Source organism: Sphaeramia orbicularis, chromosome 5 (assembly GCF_902148855.1).
Source record: "Sphaeramia orbicularis chromosome 5, fSphaOr1.1, whole genome shotgun sequence".
In the NCBI taxonomy this organism is placed as follows: domain Eukaryota; kingdom Metazoa; phylum Chordata; class Actinopteri; order Kurtiformes; family Apogonidae; genus Sphaeramia; species Sphaeramia orbicularis.
Window position 1 is genome coordinate 19,750,826 of NC_043961.1, and position 19,893 is coordinate 19,770,718.

At 36.8% G+C, this 19,893-nt stretch overlaps 2 protein-coding genes across 2 annotated transcripts; one reads left to right on the plus strand and one right to left on the minus strand.

Moving 5' to 3' along the window:
* The first annotated feature begins 362 nt into the window (after positions 1 to 362).
* On the plus strand, positions 363 to 14,699 carry LOC115420038 (netrin-4). Its single transcript, XM_030135191.1, has 10 exons — positions 363 to 884; positions 1,986 to 2,470; positions 3,575 to 3,871; positions 4,150 to 4,276; positions 7,571 to 7,759; positions 11,475 to 11,691; positions 11,767 to 11,894; positions 12,806 to 12,874; positions 13,632 to 13,802; positions 13,890 to 14,699. Exons 1-10 carry the CDS (start codon positions 800 to 802, stop codon positions 14,024 to 14,026), a joined length of 1,905 nt encoding a protein of 634 aa, XP_029991051.1. The 5' UTR covers positions 363 to 799; the 3' UTR covers positions 14,027 to 14,699.
* On the minus strand, positions 14,578 to 19,632 carry chchd4a (coiled-coil-helix-coiled-coil-helix domain containing 4a). Its single transcript, XM_030135192.1, has 3 exons — positions 19,455 to 19,632; positions 16,672 to 16,770; positions 14,578 to 15,733 (listed from the first exon to the last, which is right to left on the minus strand). The coding sequence occupies exons 1-3, from the start codon at positions 19,474 to 19,476 to the stop codon at positions 15,381 to 15,383; spliced, it is 474 nt and encodes a 157-aa protein (XP_029991052.1). The 5' UTR covers positions 19,477 to 19,632; the 3' UTR covers positions 14,578 to 15,380.
* Between the last annotated feature and the right edge of the window lie 261 nt (positions 19,633 to 19,893).

The following is a 19,893-nucleotide window of genomic DNA, read 5'->3' on the forward strand; positions in this document are numbered from 1 at the left end:
AACAGGAGGGCAGAAGCAGATAAACTAATTTCCTCGCCCAATTACAAAGTCCTGGTTAGTGGACCTGGTGTAGCTGGTATGCGAGATGCGGCTGGTTCGCATTAACTTCATGGAAGAGCCTGCGCAAATCTGACACGATCCAGTGCAGAATCCATATATGAATGCGGACTAGGCGTATTTACATTCCAAAAATGTGCATTCTCAGTTGTTTTCAGTGTTTCAATACACTGCCAAAACCTTGCACCGCATGTGCGTAAGCGCGTGTGCGTACAGGGAACGTGCGTCCGGAGTGGGGAGGGGGGCGTGGATAAATACAGCATACACTCCTCTCCAGTGCGTAAACGAGCAGAGCGCAACGACAAAGTGGGTTTTGGTGTCTGTGGATTAATTAATCGTCTCATTAATTCCTTCATTCAGAAACAGAAGAGGTTCCTTTTTTTATTGAAGCACAGACATAGTTTTTACAAAGTGGACCAGGACATCTGTCAAACTCACGGTTCTTCTTGTCAAATATGAGGCATTAACTCTTGGACAAAAAAACCCCAGTATCTTCGTCATCTGCTGCCGGAGACAGAGACTTCCTGTCCTTGAGAATAGTGTCACCTTTTTATAAAAAGAAAAAAAAAAAAAAAATCCCACCATCCCTTGGGGGACGGAGTTGAATTCAGCTGGACTGAAGTGCGCATTGCGTAATTGGATAGAAATGCACTTGTCTATTAAATGCACATAATGTTAACATCTATCTCCAATAGAAGAGGATTTACGCACTTTGTATGTTGCAAACACAGCATCACCAAGCATGAAAGTGTCTAATATCCTTGGGAAAGGTCGACATCAGATGCTGGTGGCGCTCTGTTGGCTGGTTTTGGATCTCAGTGAAGCAGGTGAGGCGCATGGAGCACTAAGATAGTGAACTCTGACGTAGCTTTTCTGAATCAAGTGCATGTTGGTGTTTCCATGAAGCTGACGACTTAATAATGTCTTACATTGTTATCTGCTGTTTTCTAAAGTAAAAGTGATACTGCTGATATGATAAAGTGGCTGCTTTGTGTCTTGCCATTGCATGTAACCTGAGAGTCTTAATGCTGTCTCCAGTGCATGTGGAAGGATTCTGTGTCACGTTTGAGCTAGAAGTAGTGCCACAATGTTCAGGTGAATTAAATATTAATGGAAAAACACAATGGAGACGACCTGGGTTTTGTCCATCATGTCAGAGATGCTTGATAGTTATAGCAGACAGAAAAACGCTGACCTGACCTTGTGCTTCAGTTTTCTCTATGCCAGGGGTGTCAAAGAATTTGTGAAAAGCAAAAATGACACTAAAGATATTAACAATCAAGGGTGTAAAATCATTTTAGTTCACATGAAGACCAATGTGGTCTCAAGTGGGCCAGACTAATAAAATAGTATAATAACCTATAAATAATGACAACTCCAAGTTTTTCTCTTGGTTTTAGGGTAAAAAAGGAAAATTACATGAACATATTTACATTTACAAACTATCCTTTCAAAAAAAAAAAAAGTGAATAACCTGAACAAATACAGCATGGAAGGCCGGAAATGTCTTAAGAGAAGTACACGCAGTTTTTACAAAATTAAGCGTGTTTTGTGTTTTATATCTTTGTACATCCACTGTGATCTGTAAGTTGTAAAGTACACGTCTAAATAAGAAGCTGAGGTGGAATATTGTTAAAATTGCACGTATTTTCTTACGAGATTTCAACTTGCTCATGTTATTCACATTTTTAGGACAGTTTGGAGATGTAAACCTTTTCATTATGTAACTTTACTTTTGTCACTCTAAAATGTAAAGAAAAAGTTGGGGTTGACAATATTGATAGGTTATTATGTTATTATTGTACTGGTCTGACCCACTTCAGGTCATATTGGACTGTATGTGGCCCCTGAACTAAAATGAGTTTGACACTCCTGCTCTACACTCTGTTAATATTCTTTCACTGAGCCTCCATCACCCTGTGTGTCAGCCTCCAGATGTGTGGACCGTGCATGTAGTCCACCCATAGGGAACTTGGCGAGTGGCAGGACCCTCTTCACCCTGTCAGGCTGCTGTGGGAACACCTCCCTCCACCATAACCTTTGCCCTTGTCCTGCTGCGGCCTCCCACACCTGCTCGGAGGACCCCCATCCTCCTGCTCATATGACCGATGACCCTTTTTTGCATCCGGATACCTGGTGGTCCTCAGGTGCCTGTACCATCATGCAGCAAGATGAGATCCAGTTGGACCTGGAGACACAGTTCTGTCTGTCCCATGTGGTTTTGTTGTTCAGGTCACCCCGTCCTGCTGCAATGGCCATTGAGCGCTCAGCTGACTTTGGAAAGACGTGGGAAGTGCTCAAGCTCTTTGCACACAACTGCAGCATGGAGTTTGGTTTGCCTGATGATTTTAATCAGCCAGGATCCTTGTGTACATCCCGCTATACAAGTGCTGCACCCTGCAGTGGAGGCGAGGTGAGGGAATATTTACAGTAATGTAATGCTGGGCTCCACAATGTTGGACATGTCACATAAAATAATACAGCAATTTTCACTAGAGCAGTGATTCTCAACTGGTGGGTCCTGACCCAAAAGTGGGTTTCAAACCGGTTTTCAGTGGACTGTGGGCCTTTGTCTTGGCGAAAAAATAATGTTAAGAAACAAATCCTGTGCTTTATTTTTTTTTATGGAGCTGAGCGTCGTCCATTCACACTCCCAACAGTAGGTGGCGGTAATGCACTATAATCATAATTAACACCAGACATTTCACAAACTCAAAGTTTTAATACATATCATGGTGAAACTCAGGTATGACAGTGACTCCATCAGATATGATTTTACCTCCATTGGACAAAAACCACAGTGTGTTTAATTCTAAGTGACTGAATTCACTTTTAATTTTTAACTGAGTTCATTTTTGGTTTTGGCTTAAATGGATCTAATTTAGTGTTAAAGGGAATATTTCTATATTTATCATCACCACCTGCTGGTCAGTTTGATTTATCACTAAACTTGTCTTCTTTGTTTTCATACTGTGATATTCTGTATTATCTCAGATTCAAAACACACAATCTTTTTCGTAGATACATTTGAGAAGGTTAACGTTTATCATTTTGGGTCTGGTCTTGTCATTGAGGGGTGATAGTGGATCCTGAAGCCAGACCAGTTGAGAACCACTGCACTAGAATAAAAAGACTTGAATAACTGTATTTGGATGGAGGTCTTCCACAATTCTTCTGGATTAAAGTGCTTGTGTGATATGTGCATCTGCATAGTAAACAAAAATAACATTAATAAAAGCTGAAAAATGAATTTTGTGGTATTATTTAGATGATTCATCCATTAAAATGACACTGTTTTTCGTTTACCTCATCCTCTCTGTAGCTGAAATAATTCCATACAATTGCTTTTCTTTGTGCAACTAAGCCCAAAATCCTCTTCTGTGTTTTTTTTCCTCATTCCTTGCTCATTTTCAGGTTGTGGTTGACTGAATTCTGTATCCCTGATGTGAGGAAATGTGCTTTTGCAGGTCCAATGTGTTTGACTTACATTTGATAAATGGTTTTGTTTCTTTTCCAGGTAATATTACGGACATTAGAGCCCAGCAGCATTAAAATACTGGACCCCTACAGTCCAGAAGCTCTGGCCCGTCTGACTCTCACAAACCTCCGGATCAGACTGATCAAAGCTCAGACCTGCTCGGCTCCTCTTAAACTCACAGACATCAAGACCTACACATCTGCCACAGAAAGTCCTGCCTCAGCACCGTATGCTGTTTATACTTTATTGGCCAGAGGGACGTGCTTGTGCCACGGACATGCAGAGCATTGTGTACCATATAACAGCAGCCAAGACACGCAAGAGGACAGTAATATGGTGAGTGTTTTTTCCTCTGTGTCAAAGCAAAAGAGCAACCAGCAACAATAAAAAAAACGAGATGAGAGTAAAAGTGTCTGTCAGTTTTTGGCTGTGGTCTGTTGTCTATTAAATTCAGGTGTCAGGATGTTAGGTCCAGATGTAAAACTGTACTTGCTGATGGAAAACTGGTAAAAGTGCTTTACATGGCTTGATTTACTCCTCACTGCACCTGCCTGGATCTGTTGAATGCACTAATGCGGGTGACGTTACTGACCAGACCCAGATGTGTTTTCCAGGTGTCTGCGAGGTGTGTGTGTACTCACCACACGGCGGGGGATCACTGTGAGAAGTGTGCCCCGCTCTACAACGATCGCCCCTGGAGGCCGGCCAACGGCAGCAGCGGGGAGCCCAACCCATGCCAGAGTAAGTGTCCGGATCCTATTAGATAAATAAATAAATCAAAATTAAAAAGGGAGAAAGAATAGATTTAAATGATGAAACTTCCCAGTGTTTCATGCTAAAGTAAACTGTATTTTCAGTATCAGTACAGTTTACAAGACATGGATTGTGACTTTTCTACTCAAGAACTGTATTTAAGTACAAATGTGAGGTACTTGTATTTGAGCATTTCCATTTTGTGCTATTTTATCGTACTCCACTAAATTACACTCCACTACACTGACACTACAGTCTCAGAGATAAATATTTCCCTTTTTACTCAACTACATTTATCTGATGGCTGCACTTATTAAGTTATTATGTAATTTGAAGCTGTAGTTACATTTAAGATTACAGAAACAATCTTTTCCTCTTCATGTAAGTTGTTGCACCCAGAGACATAAACAGAAAGCATTTTTGGAGCGGCTGTGGCTCAGGAGGTAGAGCATGTTGTCCAATAACCGAAAGGTTGGCAGTTCAAATTCCAGATTTTATCTCTGTTTACAAACTCAGACATGTCTTGCCATCAGTGGCTTATCTGTTCACATTGTCTTTCCTGCAAAGAATACACACATTATTTTCATGGTACATCCAAAAAGACAGTAAAAAAACAGAACAGAACAAATACCCTCCTTTTTTTGTAGGTTTTGTATAAAACAACATATCGAATTGACAAGCTCATAGTGAACTACATGAAAATAATGAAAAATAAAACCCCTTTTCTATTATACAATGTAGGAAAAGTAAAGATGTACAGAATGATTTCTTCACAAAGCAGGTTAACTGCACCCCCCAATTTTATTAATTTTTGCAATTATATATGACAACAATAAACACAGATCTAAACCATGATGAAAACCAACGATCAAAACACTAAAACCAGACAGAGACATAACGTTAATATCTTTCACAACAATATCACATAAAAGGACAGAGCAAGTACTCTCAACTTAGATGAATAATCATTTAAATTATCAAAGGGAATCCAAAGATCCTATATAAGGCCAAATCAGGATTGAGGAAAAAAGCACTGAGAAAACTGCCTATTGCTCTTAATTAATAGTCTTTTAACTTAATATTTGTGACGATGATATGCAGCCCTTCACCTGGTTCCAAATGATTTCAGTTCTAAAATTAGTGTCATTAAGTATTTCTGTTATTTGCACCATACATAAGACATTTAAAAACTCAGAAACCCATGTTTCTTTAGAGAAACACTTTGATTTGTGTATTTTCCACTTCCACAAAATCTGAACAACATCTGAAATAGACCAGCCTGTGAAGTGCTTTAAAAGTGATTGAAAGAATTCTAAAATCATTCCTGCTCTGGTGTAAAACTAGTGCAAAACTGATGTAATGATAATGTGCCTTTTGATGTGCGGTTGTTAAAAGCCTTGTGGCTGTATTTTGGTCCAAACAGAGCCGGTGCACCACAAGCCTCAGCGTCTCAGTGAAGTAAACAAAGAAGTACAATAAACCAGATGGAATGAGACAGACATGAATGATTTTTTCTAGATCTGGAAAAGTCAACACTTTTTCTATTTTAGAAATATTTCTCATCCACTTCTTTTATATGTCTTTCAAATGCTCAAAAAACATTCCCAAGTCTTTTGAAGTTTGCTTAATGTTTGCAGCTGAATGATGCTGTCGATGATTTATGTCTTTTGTCTGGATTTAGTCAGTAAATAAATCCAGTCCTTCATAGCTGAATGTGGCTGTTCACTGGACACTAATACTACATGATGACTTTACAGAATATGTTGCATTTGAGTAAATTAAACTATTCAACAGTATTAAAGTATTTCAGATGAGTTCAACTTTGGGCATATCAATATACTCATTAATATGGCAGTAAAATTCATCCAAAAAATGCATCATATATAACAGTAGAATAGTATTTTTAATGTTTATCAAGGACTTTTACTTCAATTATGTAAAGGATCAAAATCAGTGACCGTCAAAGGGCCATGGGATGAATTTATGAAATGTAAAAATTACATCGAAGATATTAACAACTAAAAATGTAAAACTCATTTTAGTTGAGGGGTCACATACAGACCGATTTGATCTCAAGTGGCTCAGACCAGTAAAACACTATCATAATAACTGTCAATGTAAAAATTACATGAAAATGTTCACATTTACAAACTATCCTTTCACACAAACTCTGGATAAACTGAAAAAATATTAACCCATAAAGACCCAAACAGCCACTGCCGACCAAAACCACCTACTGATGGAACTGTTTAATACCTGTTGATCAACTAATCCTCTCAATACACGTAAATAATTGGTGTAAAATTCAGTTTATCATCTGTTCATGGTCATCAGATATGACCCATTTGGATGTTCAGAGGCTCCGTAGTTACCATGGAAACACTGTCAATTTCTACAACATTGCTTCAGCAGTAAAACCCATGGAGTTGGATCAATGACAATGAATGGAGACACTGGGTTTATGTTCAGTTAATGAGAGATTTTGTAGAAAAATTAACATTTTCATAATTTTTCCTCTGTTTCTGATATTATGACAATCAGCTTTAATGAACAGCTACATGATCAGTAAATTAAATACAGGAAAATATCTGATTTTCATTGAAAAAATGCAAAATACAGAGGATGATACTATAATAAACAGTGATAAATCATGTAAGAAAGGGTAAATAGAGAGAAAAATTAATTTGGGAACTGACACAAACGTAGCACTGGGTCTTTATGGGTTAAGAGTATGGCTTTGATCAGCTCTAAATGTAAAGTGTCATGAGAACACCTTTATATAAATAATATATATTTATATATAAATAACATTTTATTAATTCATATGAACAACCTAAAATGTTTTTAGAAAAATAGGTGCAATTTTAACAGTATTATAACTGTTATTAAATGTTTTGTGCCTTTGTTTCTTATGAAATTCTAAGTTGTTCATGGTTTTTCAGATTATTCATGCTTTTTAGGACAATTTGTAGATGTAAACATTTTCATGATCTAATTTCATTTTTTCACTCTAAAACATAGTAAAAAGTTTGGAGTTGGCATGATTTATAGGTTTTTATGTCATTATTTTACTTGTCAGACCTACTTGAGATCATATTGTGCTGTATGTGTCCCCTGACCCCCCCCCGGCCCCCGGGTCTAAATTGTTTTTCCATCACTGCAGTTGGTGAATCACTTTGTTTCACAAGCTCCACCCTTACAGACTCATTCAAACCTTGTACATCATGTAAACCTACCTCTTGCCTCTGGTCCATGTTCCTGTTTACTTCCTGTCTCCTCCAGAGTGTGAGTGCCACGGTCACGCTGACAGCTGCCACTTCTCCCATCGGGCATGGCTCTCCTCTAACGGCACCAGCGGGGGCGTTTGTGACAACTGCCAACACAATACTGCCGGCCGAAGGTGCCAGCGCTGCCGCCACGGATACCGCCGCCACCCGTCCCTGCCTCTGAACTCAGCCTTCACCTGCACACGTAAGAGACTCGGGACAGGGTTTTCACTCTGAGGTTGGGTTGGATGATGAGTTCAAAACCAAACAAAGAGATTTAAACCCACAACTACACTGGAAGATGGGCCTCTTTAGCTGAATTACAATTATTTTGGAACATTTGGGTTTTACTGTTGTTTGAAGCACTGTGTCAGTCCTGTAGATTTGTTTGACACTGTCCACTCTCCTTCTGGAGGGGAGGGGGTAAAAGGTATTTAGGATGACTGATTAGTTCTAGAGATAAGGAGATAATGCTTTATTTATTATTTTTATAATGTTGACTGCTCTATGCCTTTTTTACATAGTACTCACTTTATTTCATTAATTTTTTTCTGTTTAGAGTTAAGTTTATTCCTTTATCAGTCTAATTCTGTGGTTGAAAAGGAAAAGTAAGAATTTCATTACTATGTTACTGCTGTGTATATGAGATTAAACTTCTTCAGTCTTAAATCTTAAAGGTGCATTTGCAAAATAGTGTCAGGAAAGAAGTTACTCTAGTGGAGAATGTACACACGTAGAAGCACCTCATTGTATTCAGTTGACCAAATCCTGATAAGAGAAGAACATTTTGTCGTTTTCAAGTTGTAGTTGGAGCTCAGAGGTAGTTGTTGGATGGAGGAAGGAAGATAAATGATAATCTAGCCTCAGTGTCAAGGGAATATTCACCCTTATTCCTGCAGAGTACCTCCAGTGATCCAGACTAGGCCTCAAGACTGTCTGGCTGCAAAATAAATTATAATTTAATATATCATCAACCAACATATGTATTGTGCTTTATATTAGGACCATGACTGCGAAAGTTAATAGCATAAAATCAGTTTGGAATTCTTCATAATGATAAAATCTCCACTGTTTTTCTATTACATATATAAATTCATAATAGGACCAAACATAGTAATATTGTAATGGAGATATAATGTACAACATAACCATGGTAATCACTTTATGGTAAAATGTAAAGGGAGATAAATTTGAGGTTATTTTCTCGTTTGGTATAATAATATTGAAAAGGCTGTTGACTATCTTAGTGGAAATGATTATGTGCAGCAGAGGAGGCTTGTGACTGAAATGAATGTCTTGTAGTGTCTTGTAGCTCCATCTGCTGGTAGATATTTGTAATGTGGAATCAGGCAATAACAGCAAAGGATACAGACAAGAACCAAATGAAAGAAAAAACCTCATCTTCTTCTCTGTCTCCTGGTGAATTACTTTACATCCATCTGTGGCAGAATGGTTTGGTGAGGATGAACATGATGTGGATCATACAGTATGTTCTGATCTCACAGTCACCAGATGTTAAACCAGTTGAACATCTATGGGATGAAGACGAGAGGAAAACAACAGTTTGGGATGAACCGTCACAAAATAATAAAGTGGCAATAAAAAATACAGGGTTCCCAAAATTTCAAAACTTTTTTTTTTATTATTATTGTTATTACTATTATCTAATTTCAGTATGTTATTTTCATGTTAATTTTAAACACTATGAAAAAACTATGAAGCCAATGAGGTATCTTTTAAAAAACTGTACAATAATAAATAAATAAATAAATAGAATAGAATAGAATAGAATAGAATAGAATAGAATAGAATAGAATAGAATAGAATAAAGACTGTTACAATACAAATTGAAAATTAGGTAAAAATGCAATGTTTTTAGTCAAATAATGTCAATAAAAAGCCATCCCAATAAGTCTGTACAAACCTAAGTAAAAACCATGAGAGCCGCTGAATTTGCTAAAATTTGCCTTTAGTGTCGTCTAAATCTGACAGAGATGCTGTCTTATCTTGTTTTGTGATTTTTTTTTTTTTTTTTTTTTTTTTGCATAAGAATTCAAGGATGCAAACTCACCAAGGATATTAAAAAAAAAACAAAACTAAGTAGTAGATTTTTGCATCAAGACATGGAAAAACTCACATCTCTAAAAGTAATGTAATGTAATTAATTTCACTCATTTAATTTATGCTGTCTGGTTTCACTATATTATATTAAAGACATTCTTTTTTTCTAATGCATTTACTGATATTTTAGGATTAGCTTTACTTCTAGTGTTTGACCGTATTCATTTCTACTTCATTCTATTTCACATATTTATTCTATTTATGTACCTGTTTTGAACATTGGAGGCTTTTTATGACTGTGGGAACCTAGATGTAAAAGGATAAAAGATGCTGAAGTTCAGTTGCCAAAATCAAAGGGAAAACTAGAAATGGACACCTTCCATCTGCAGCTGTCTAATCACACTCTAAACAGAGACAAATATAGATGAGCTGATGGGATTTCACAAGTGTTAGTTTTCACACTGTGCTTTGTTAGATTGCACCTTCCAGCACCATCATCAAAACATGAAATGAGGAAACAACATGTTCATCCCTCCAGTCGAGTTCACAGATGTGTAGAATCACCGGGCCCGTTTACATGCCCATAAACATCACATAACTGGGAGAAACCAGATTGTTGTAATAATTTACATGTACTTTTGAAATACAATAATCGATAAACTCAGGTTTAGACATTTTAGCCCATTATTATTGTCTTCTGCTCACATTTACGTCACTTCCATTTTCTGCTTTTTTTTTTTTTTACATGTGCGCAGATGTAAAATAACTAAATACATCAGATTAACAGGTATGCATGCATGAAAACGTTGGAGGTTTGGGGGACAAATCTACATGTATTAACTTGATTTCTCATAATCAGATTACTGCTTTTAAGTAATAAAACAGATGAGATTATACTGTTTACATGATCAATAATAATCTGATAACTCTAAAAATCAGATAATAACCACAGTATTAGTGTGGATGTAAATGGGAGCACTGACAAAGACACATTATGCTCTGTTTTTTGTTTATTTTATTCAGGTGCTTCTATGAAATGAGGTTCATTTTGGTATCTGGCACGTTGCCAGCTCTTTAGACCCAATAATAAAAGAGAAATTTAGACATATTTCCCCCAGGATGTACCTGATGATGACCTTAGATAAATGCAAAAAAATTATACTCTTGCTCTGAGCCATCCCAAAATTAATACATTTTTAATAAAATATTGGAGCCAAAAATAGGACCAAAACTGGGACACGAAAAGCTACCTAGGTGTCAGTGTATTTGATCTGGAAGACATGGCTTGAAATAATCTTACATACAACTATAAATATAGAGACTGTGTTAAATTTGATGATCCTAGTGGTTTTTCTAATCCAGACACGTGGATTATTCATGAATCAGCAGTCTCATTCCAGGTTTCTTACATAACCCATCATGTCCACTTGCGTTACATACAGAACCTGTCCATTTAAACACAAATAAATTGCGAGTGATTTTGCAAGAGTGATCATTTTTGTTAAACACTGTCTTGCATATTTACTTCAATTCCTAAAATGTATCTGTGAGAGAATCAAAAGATATTCAAAAAAATCGCGTATCATTTTCATGTCCTTTTTACCGTGATTTTTGTATAAAAAAATTATATAAAAATCTGTCTTAACAGAAAAATGTTTTCTATTTTATCTCAGTAAATATTTATTTTTAAAATAGACCCAAAGTGCTTCCAAATTTGCTTCATAACATTAGTCGACATTTGGTTTGAATTTTTAGCCCCCATGTCCTGTTTTTAGGGACCAGTTTTATAAAAGCATCCATTTGCCATCCATCTGTATGTTCTGACAATACGCAGATCTGTATCTGTCTCTGGTTCTCAGGCTGCCACTGTGATCCACGGGGCTCCTTGCCTTCCCGTGCTGCAGAGGGGGGGTCCTGGTGCCACCCCAGGACCGGCCAGTGCCACTGCAGAGCCGGTGTAGGTGGTACAAGCTGCAGCCACTGCCTGCCTGGATACTGGGGCTTCGGAGAGCAGGGCTGCAGGGCCTGTTCCTGCCCCCACAGCTGCGACCCCACCACCGGGCAGTGTCAAGACAGGTTAGCACCTGGAGAGCTTCATTTTAGTTGTATTTTTCTAACAATGACCTTATGGCTTTCAATTCATGTGTGCAGCTACACCAACAATCAGGTGTTTAATGTTCCCATTGGTGGGAAAATCCCTGATCTGGATCATATGTTCCCACTTGAAGAGGAGGTTCCATGGTCAAAGGAGCTGGCGGTCTCAGCCCTGCATTACACAGGCAAGTGTTGAAACTATTGACTCTGTAGATAGTGATGCTACCTGTGTTTATACAACACTGGGCCAAAAACATGAGGTTCGGCATATGCTGTGAAAAGATTCAGATTAACTTAGCTCAAGAAAAGAAAGAAAAGGAAAAATAAGATTATATCAACTAGTCACTTAATTATTTATGTACGAGTCAGTCTATCTTTGGTGAAATCTCCAGTAAATCTGCCATTAACTAAGATATTATTCAGTCTGATGGTAAAGAATTCAAGGTAATGTAAGCACAAGAAAAATATAAAAGTATGTAATAAGTGTTGGTGTAGGCATGTTTAAAATCTGATAGTTGTTTTTCAGTAAAATGTAAAAAGGAAGGAAGTTTAACTAAGAAACCCAACTGACATATTAGTTACATATTAGACCTACTGTTTACCTGTTTACACTTTCACAGACAGAACTGTACCATTTATATTTGCACTGTATATTTTTGTCTCTCTTCTGTTTTTTTCTTTTATTTATTTATACTTGTTTTTTGTATATTTGGCATTCCATGAACAGCAAAGCAAGACTTTCATTGTACAGGGAACATGTCCTCACCGTTCATATGAGAATAAATGCTTTGAATCTGGAATCTTGAATCTACACGTATAAACAAAGGGAAGACCTAAAATATCAGGTCAAGTTCACTTAAGTAGGAAAATCATTCATCTGGCTCACAAAATTATCATCAGTTTTAAAAGATCTGGTTGTTTAAGAGTAATTACAAGAAAGTTCAAGGAAGCTGGTTTTATGAATTTCACTTCTATTGGACAAAAACAAACAGTAATTTTATAAAATGCGATGAGAAGACATTACCTTATTTTTTAACCTAAGAGTTTACGCTGTAGTTTAAAATAACTGACAAAACATTCCACTGCCTTTACACAGGAAAATGCAGCTGTAAAGAGAAAAGGCTGAGAAGTGTGTCGGATCTCTGCAAGACCAAACATGACTATGGTAAGAAAAAAAAAAAAAGGGACATTTGCACAACACACAGAAATAGTGTTTGTTTTCACATTTTTCTAACATTGTTGTAGCCCTGAAGTTATTCTAAGATTATATGATTGTTGAAATGTGTTGACAATGTTCAAAATGAATTTTACACTACATTATTAGTACCTATATCACTTTCTTTTATTAATTATTACAGTAATCATTGTTACTATTGATTTTTTTGATACGATTACTATTATTTATTACTTATATTACTTTTATTATGATTTTTATTAATATTATCATTGTTTCAATCATTTATTAAGATAAACTTTATTGATCCCCCAAGGGGGAAATTCAAGTATTGCTACTATTACATATTTTTAGTATTTCTAATGTACCTGGTTTTACTAGTGTTTTTAAAGTTTTGGGTTTTTTCATAATTAGTTTATTTCCTTTTTTTATCTTATGATCTAATCTAATACCTTAGGACATCTGTAATTGCATATTATTGCTGAAATACTTAGGAAGTGCAAATCTGAGATACCAGTCAACCCTCAATATTTTACTGCAGAGTAACTGTCTTGTGGTAAAATGTGAGTGCTCATTTTGTATGAACTATTAGTAATGTTAGAGAAAACAGGCTACAGTAGCTGTATTCAAAGAGCTCAAATGTTTTTCTGGATGAAAATGCCTCAGACAGTAAAGGTTTAGTTAAGTTTTGTATGTTTTCTCTATCTTCACTGGCTCTGAATCATTGCATCCTTCTGGCCCATGACAGTGATCAAGGCCAGTGTATTGTCGGCTCATGACAAAGGCAGTCACGCAGAAGTGCAGGTAAAAGTTCGCAAAGTCCTGAAATCAGTCCAGGTGGTGCTGGATTTAGGGACCATTAGCATCTACCCTCTGTCCTGGACCAGTCGAGGCTGCACGTGTCCAATCCTAAACCCTGGTAAGATTTAAAAGGAGATCCATTTTCTAATAACAATCACTCATATTCAAATAGTTAAATAAATCTTATGTTACTGTCATTTTGTAGGTATGGAATACCTCCTGGCAGGTCCAGAGGAGGCGGGGACAGGCCGTCTGTTGGTCACCATGCAAAGTGTAGTCGTCCCCTGGACACCGCGACTCGGTCTACTTATATCTGACGCCCTAAGAAATGGATGTCCATGATCCAAACACACCATGGGCACCCAGGAAGAGTCAGTGGATTATTCAGAAAAAGGACTGAAACTTATTGGACCTCATGTTAATGTCAAGAGGAAAATGATCCAGGAGTCAAACTCAAAACCAATTGACTCCACAAAACTGCAGCAAAATGTCACAATCACTGTGTAACACACAGTAAGGACTGAAACAAATGAAAAGAACAGACTGCAGTTCAAGTATGATGTATTACACGCTGTTTATCTGTATGCATATTTGCTTTTATGTTAAAACATATTTGTTACCCAGTACCCGTGGGGCTCTGGTTACATGTCTGTAAAAGACCAGAATGTATTTTTTCATTAGCAAAGCCTGAACTTCTCTGAAGACAAATGTTCTGTAATTTAACATGTATGACATTGTAAAGGCTGTAAAATATGATTAAGTCTTAATGTCAGTTAAGACTAATACAGATTAATATTTAATTCATATAATCACGGACATTTTGAGGCCTCTTCAGTGAGTGACGTTCATATAAAAGTTTTCACACTTTGAACAGAAAGATCAAATGTCAACGGTCTCATTAATATTTTAATTTGAAATATTTGAGAGAAAATGTAAAGTCCTTTAAGGCCTGAACGACATTAAACACCGACCACAGCTTCCAACCAAAGATTTAACAGTACTGAAACAAAAAAATGACAATGACAGTGATGTGGACAGACACAGTGTCATTAAAAAAAGACAGTTGTTCACCTGGCAGCAGATAAAGACCCTGACATCCTATAAGATACCAACATGTAATGGTGTTAATATTAATGTGATCTCAACACTAAGAGGCTTAGGTTTGCTGTTTCCTCTTCAACTCTGTGTTTTGCTCCCTTCAGTGAACTGCGTCTGGATACATTCTGATGAAAACCGATCAGAGCTTTTGTCATATTTGATATTTAGTCGCAAGTCAGTGCTAAATGCCCAGTATATCCTGACTATAAATACACAAAAATCAAAACAAATCAACAAATGTTATGATTGGAGAAGTGACAACAAGTAGCAAAGTAATTTTCTGTTGCATAGAAAGTCAGTCCTTCAGCTAAAGTCCCTGCAGCGAATAGCTCGGCCCACTGCCTTTGAATCATATTTCATGATTTATAAGTGCTCAGCAAATAAAGCAACCTATACTTCTGTACATATGCTACGTTTCTCTGCATTCACAAAGTCCTCCTCTGATGGCTTCTGTAAGTAATTCCCAGACTGTCAGTCTATAGCCTCTCTCTGGGCTGAAATAAGAAAAGAGGCGGTGCCGATCAGAGCTCGTCGTGGAGCATCCTTCATGTTGGGCAGTGCTCGCACACAGAGATCTGTGAATGATGACTGGTTGACCTTAACTGGCAGTCTGGCTGTCTGTAGGTGAGGTGGGCTCGGCTGTAGACGTGCCTGGACTAGAGTCATTTTCAGGGGGTGATGCTGAGCCCTCAGCGGGGGCAGCAGATTCAGGTTCGGAGCTGGACTCCGTTTGGGCAGAGTTTTCTTCCTCCTGAGGATAGAGCTCAGGATACTTCTGCATGCACTCCTGCATGTTACGGAAGTAGTCAATGCACTCCGAGCCCTTCACCTCTTCTTTACTGTAATGGAAACAGGAAAAGGCCTCCTTGAACTGAGAGCCACATGGTCCGCTGGCCATGCCCCCCAAACACGGGCAGTTCCAGTTGATGTCACCACTGGGCAAGATCAGACCTAAAGAAACAGGAAACCACAAGTAAGTTCAGTGAATCCCCTCATAGAAACAGAAAGGTTTCAAATTGGGATTGATCAATGTGAATTTTCAAAGGCCACTATTTAGAGAGCAGGATGGTCAATGTCAACACCATATTGTTGTTGTATTTTTTTTTTTTTACTAAAATTTGTTTACTCAGAGGAAATGAAAGTAAAATACAGACCATTTATTTAAAACTTATGATTCGATTGCCTTTGTTCACTTAAATAGATCTATTCTGTACTCTCTCTCTTTTAATTTAACATGAACATTGTTTCACAACACAATTTTTTAATTATAAAGTAAAGTAAAGTAAAGTAAATTTTATTTATAGAGCACTTTTCACAGACAGAGTCACAAAGTGCTTTATCAATTATTGATAACTGATGGCTACTATTGATTATCTCTGAATGGCTGTAACCAGTTTGATCAATTAACTCATTAATTAAAGAAGCAGGAGGCAGGAATTCTGGATAAAGTGCCAGAATTTGAAAACACTCCTGCTGCTTTCACTTGTATGTCCAACTAGAAATGTAAATATAATATAGATATAGATGAACAGACACCGTTTCACATCACTGTAGGAAAAATGAAGCCAGTTTTCAAAGTCTTTGTGTTGAGCTGCTGAATAGAACAGTAGAGTCATATCTGAGTGAATCATTACAGTGATCAGTAATTACAGCTGTCATCACGTATTTAACCCCATACATGTGAGAAAACCACTATGAACCGCCAAACAATCTCTTAAAGAAGAAAGTAGAAGTCCTGCGTCCTCTCAAACCACATGAAATTATTATATACCAAAAGCACTTGTGTAATTTTTGACCAGAAATGCAAACAAACTATTATATACAGAGGGTTTAACTCTTCTGTCATTGAGTCAGATCCAGTTTCTCTACAAAGACTAACAATAACCAACCCTGTTCCTCATAAGGATCGTTCGGGTCATCTGCAATCAGCTCTGCATTGCTTGGTGACTCGTGCTCTTCCTTGGTCACAAAGATGATCCGATCTTTTCCTGGAGAAAAAAAAACAAAACAAGGGATTTCAACCTCAAATTTTCAATGTAATTTGGCAAATTTTATAGAACTTCAAGTGTCTGGTGATGTAGCCAAAATATTTATGCATGCGATGATCCTCTTCCACATGTCTTTATGAGACCCATGTGTCACATGAGCCTAAAACAAAGAAACAAACCTTAAAACTGTTGACAAAAAGCCAGTATCTATATTATAAAAGCCAAGTGGCCTCTGTGTGCGTTTGTGTGTGTCCAGGGATTCATACAAAATCTGGAAAGAGCCGACTGCTGCAGTTTGGCATACTTATGTATTTTTTGTCAAGGAATAGACTAGTGAAACTTGTAAATTGATAGGACCAATATTTTGGGAGATATTAGTCATTTTGAAATACAATAGCCTTACAATCACGTTGCTATGGCCTTACAATCATGCTGCTATGCTCTTTGGTGGTGACAGCTGGACAAATGCAGTACAGCATGCACAAATACGCAACAGCATAAAAAATATAACGTCTAGAACCTGTGGATCCCATCGGGTCAACACTTTAGTTGGTAATTAATTATATGATGCAAAAGAAAATAATTTCCATAGTTTTGAGAACTTAACATTACATTCAGATGTATGTACAGTGCACAAAAATCCAAATGGCTCAGCTCCTCCTTCATTAAGCTACTTTGTTTACTCTAGTTCAGAGGTTAAGTTTTGTGTTACTGTTTGTCCATCTATCAGCAGGAAACTAGTACTACTGAGACTGACTTTTATTGAACTTGGTGAAAGGTCAGCAATCACCTAGATTCTGATTCTGGAATTTTTTTTTTCCCTAATATTAGTAAACACTAACAGTAAGTCTCTGTAAGCATCTGTACTGTTCCTGTTCATCACTCTATATTTGGTGAATCTTTGTGACAGCAACAGTTCAGTGGAGACTATGACTGCAACCATCACAAAACCAGTCTGGATAAATAAAGTCACCAACGGCTGCAAAAAGAAGGTTCAGATTTACAAGGATGTAAGATGATATAACTGCTCAAACAGAATAAAAACAAACACAACCTCTGCTATCTGGGGATATCTAGGTGACGTGCTGTGTAAAACACACAATGAAAGTTGCAGCACATTTTGTATTTTACATGCTTGACACTTCAAAATTAGTAATCTGTGCATTTTCTTAGACAAACAAGCAAGTAGATTTACAATACTACCCACAGATAAGTGGCATTAAAGCCAATGGTGTCTGTATTTAATGATTTTATTTTCCATTGTTGACTAACCTGTCAGTTATTTTTTCAAACAACTGTTTCCCAAAACAAAAGATGAGGTTCTTAAATATCTAGTTCAGTCTGTACACCAAAGACATTTTGTTAGGAGTCATAAAAGAGTAAGGAAATCAGAAATTAATTAAAGAAAAACCAAGAAGATGGAATCAGAGAACGAATACTTTTACCCAAATTCTCCATCGTTTATGAGGGGTGTAAGAAAATATCGGTTCTGCAATATATCATTTCACAAAACTGCATCGATATTAAAAAGTACTGTATCGATATTTTTAGGTATTTATTCAAAAGCAGATATTGTGGAGGTTCATTTTTACTTTTTTGTTTATATTTTATTATTTTATTTAATTATATATATTTATTATTTTATATTTTCATTATTATTATTATTATCATCATCATTATTATTATTATTACTATTTAACACTCTTTTATTAAATAATGTTAGTTCCTTTGTTGGGATTGTACAAAAATAATGTTATGATGTTAGTTCTAAAATTAATAGAATATGAACATCTGAACACGATCTTAAACTGTAATATCTGTAAAACATAATTTAAGTTTAAACATAAGACATTTTTGTGATATAGCATTAGATCCTGTTCTGATCAAATAAAAATGTGTTTTTATTTGTGCATATTTCTGGTGTAATTCAATTCTTCAAGAAAACAATCTTTTTTTTTTTTTAAAGAAACTAACAAAAAAATTGACTTTTTAACAGTACCGCGATATGATATATCGTGATATATCGTATTGTGATCCTAGTATTGTGATTTGTATCGTATCGCCAGATTCTTGCCAATACACAGCCCTATCGTTCATTGGAGTAGTAGCCGCAATGGTTATCTCAACAATGTTCATTTTGGTGTTTTGGTTTTGCTGAGGATATACATACTGCTCACAATTTTAATCGATGAGCATCTTTGTGTACATTTGTCAAATACATGTTAAAGATGTGACCTGCAAAAGAACTGCAAGTCAAAAAGCCAAATCATACACACAGATACACTGCATTAAACTGGAGCATGTTTGTCCATCTTGGCCATGAAAGATCCCTTACAAATGAAAAATGAAATCAAACAATTACTACTGAGTATTGCTGATGTAATATTGACCCAATGGGGGCGCACTGGTCTCGTAGCCTTGGTTTGAGTTAACTTCTTCTGCTTTCCAAGTGCTGACATCAGGACTACAAGTAGGAACTTTGTATATTTGAGACTTGCGTAAGTGTTCAGGATATCAAATCCAATTCGGAATTATAAACTTAACGTTTATAATTCCTGTTTACCTTTTAGAGCTGTATGCTGTAAACTTACGCAGTTCCTACACTCTTAGCTTAGCATAGTGTCTGTCTCGATGACATTGGCCAGAAAACAGAAATAAAATGAATGAAAAGAGGCGGAAGTTACCCTCTTGCCTGCAGTACGACATGTCTGCCGGTGTCGTTACCCTTCGAGCTTCGTCCTCTGAGCGAAAAGACAGTCGGTTTGGAAGAAATTACTGAGTAACTGCAGGAATCTCATTTAACCAACTACCCGGCGTCCAACAGCCCCGTTACCCCTGTGACCTGTCCACATGTGGGCGCACAGTGATGACGTCAAAATAAATGTCCCAAAACAACTTTCCTACATAACATGATGGTGAGAAATGCACTAATTCAATCACGAAACGGCCGTGTAAATGTATACGTTTATACACCACTCAAGAAAAATGTTAAATGAGAAAAATAATATTGAAATGACTAAAGAATCTATTTGTTTCACGGTTTTAATTACAGCTAACTTCTACCGTCATCAACATTTCCTTTTAAGGAAACAGTGGGTATAAACTCACCAACACAAGTGAAAC

Bases quoted from the DNA above. Each gene is read 5' to 3' on its own strand.
- LOC115420038 (XM_030135191.1), top strand. From the start codon at position 800: ATGAAAGTGTCTAATATCCTTGGGAAAGGTCGACATCAGATGCTGGTG. The intron at 885-1,985 runs GTGAGGCGCATG...CCTGTGTGTCAG, and splicing joins TTTGGATCTCAGTGAAGCAG to CCTCCAGATGTGTGGACCGT. The intron at 11,895-12,805 runs GCAAGTGTTGAA...GCCTTTACACAG, and splicing joins CTCAGCCCTGCATTACACAG to GAAAATGCAGCTGTAAAGAG.
- chchd4a (XM_030135192.1), bottom strand. From the start codon at position 19,476: ATGTCGTACTGCAGGCAAGAGG. The intron at 16,771-19,454 runs GTAACTTCCGCC...TTTTTTCTCCAG, and splicing joins GTCGTACTGCAGGCAAGAGG to GAAAAGATCGGATCATCTTT. The intron at 15,734-16,671 runs GTTGGTTATTGT...CTGTTTCTTTAG, and splicing joins CGATCCTTATGAGGAACAGG to GTCTGATCTTGCCCAGTGGT.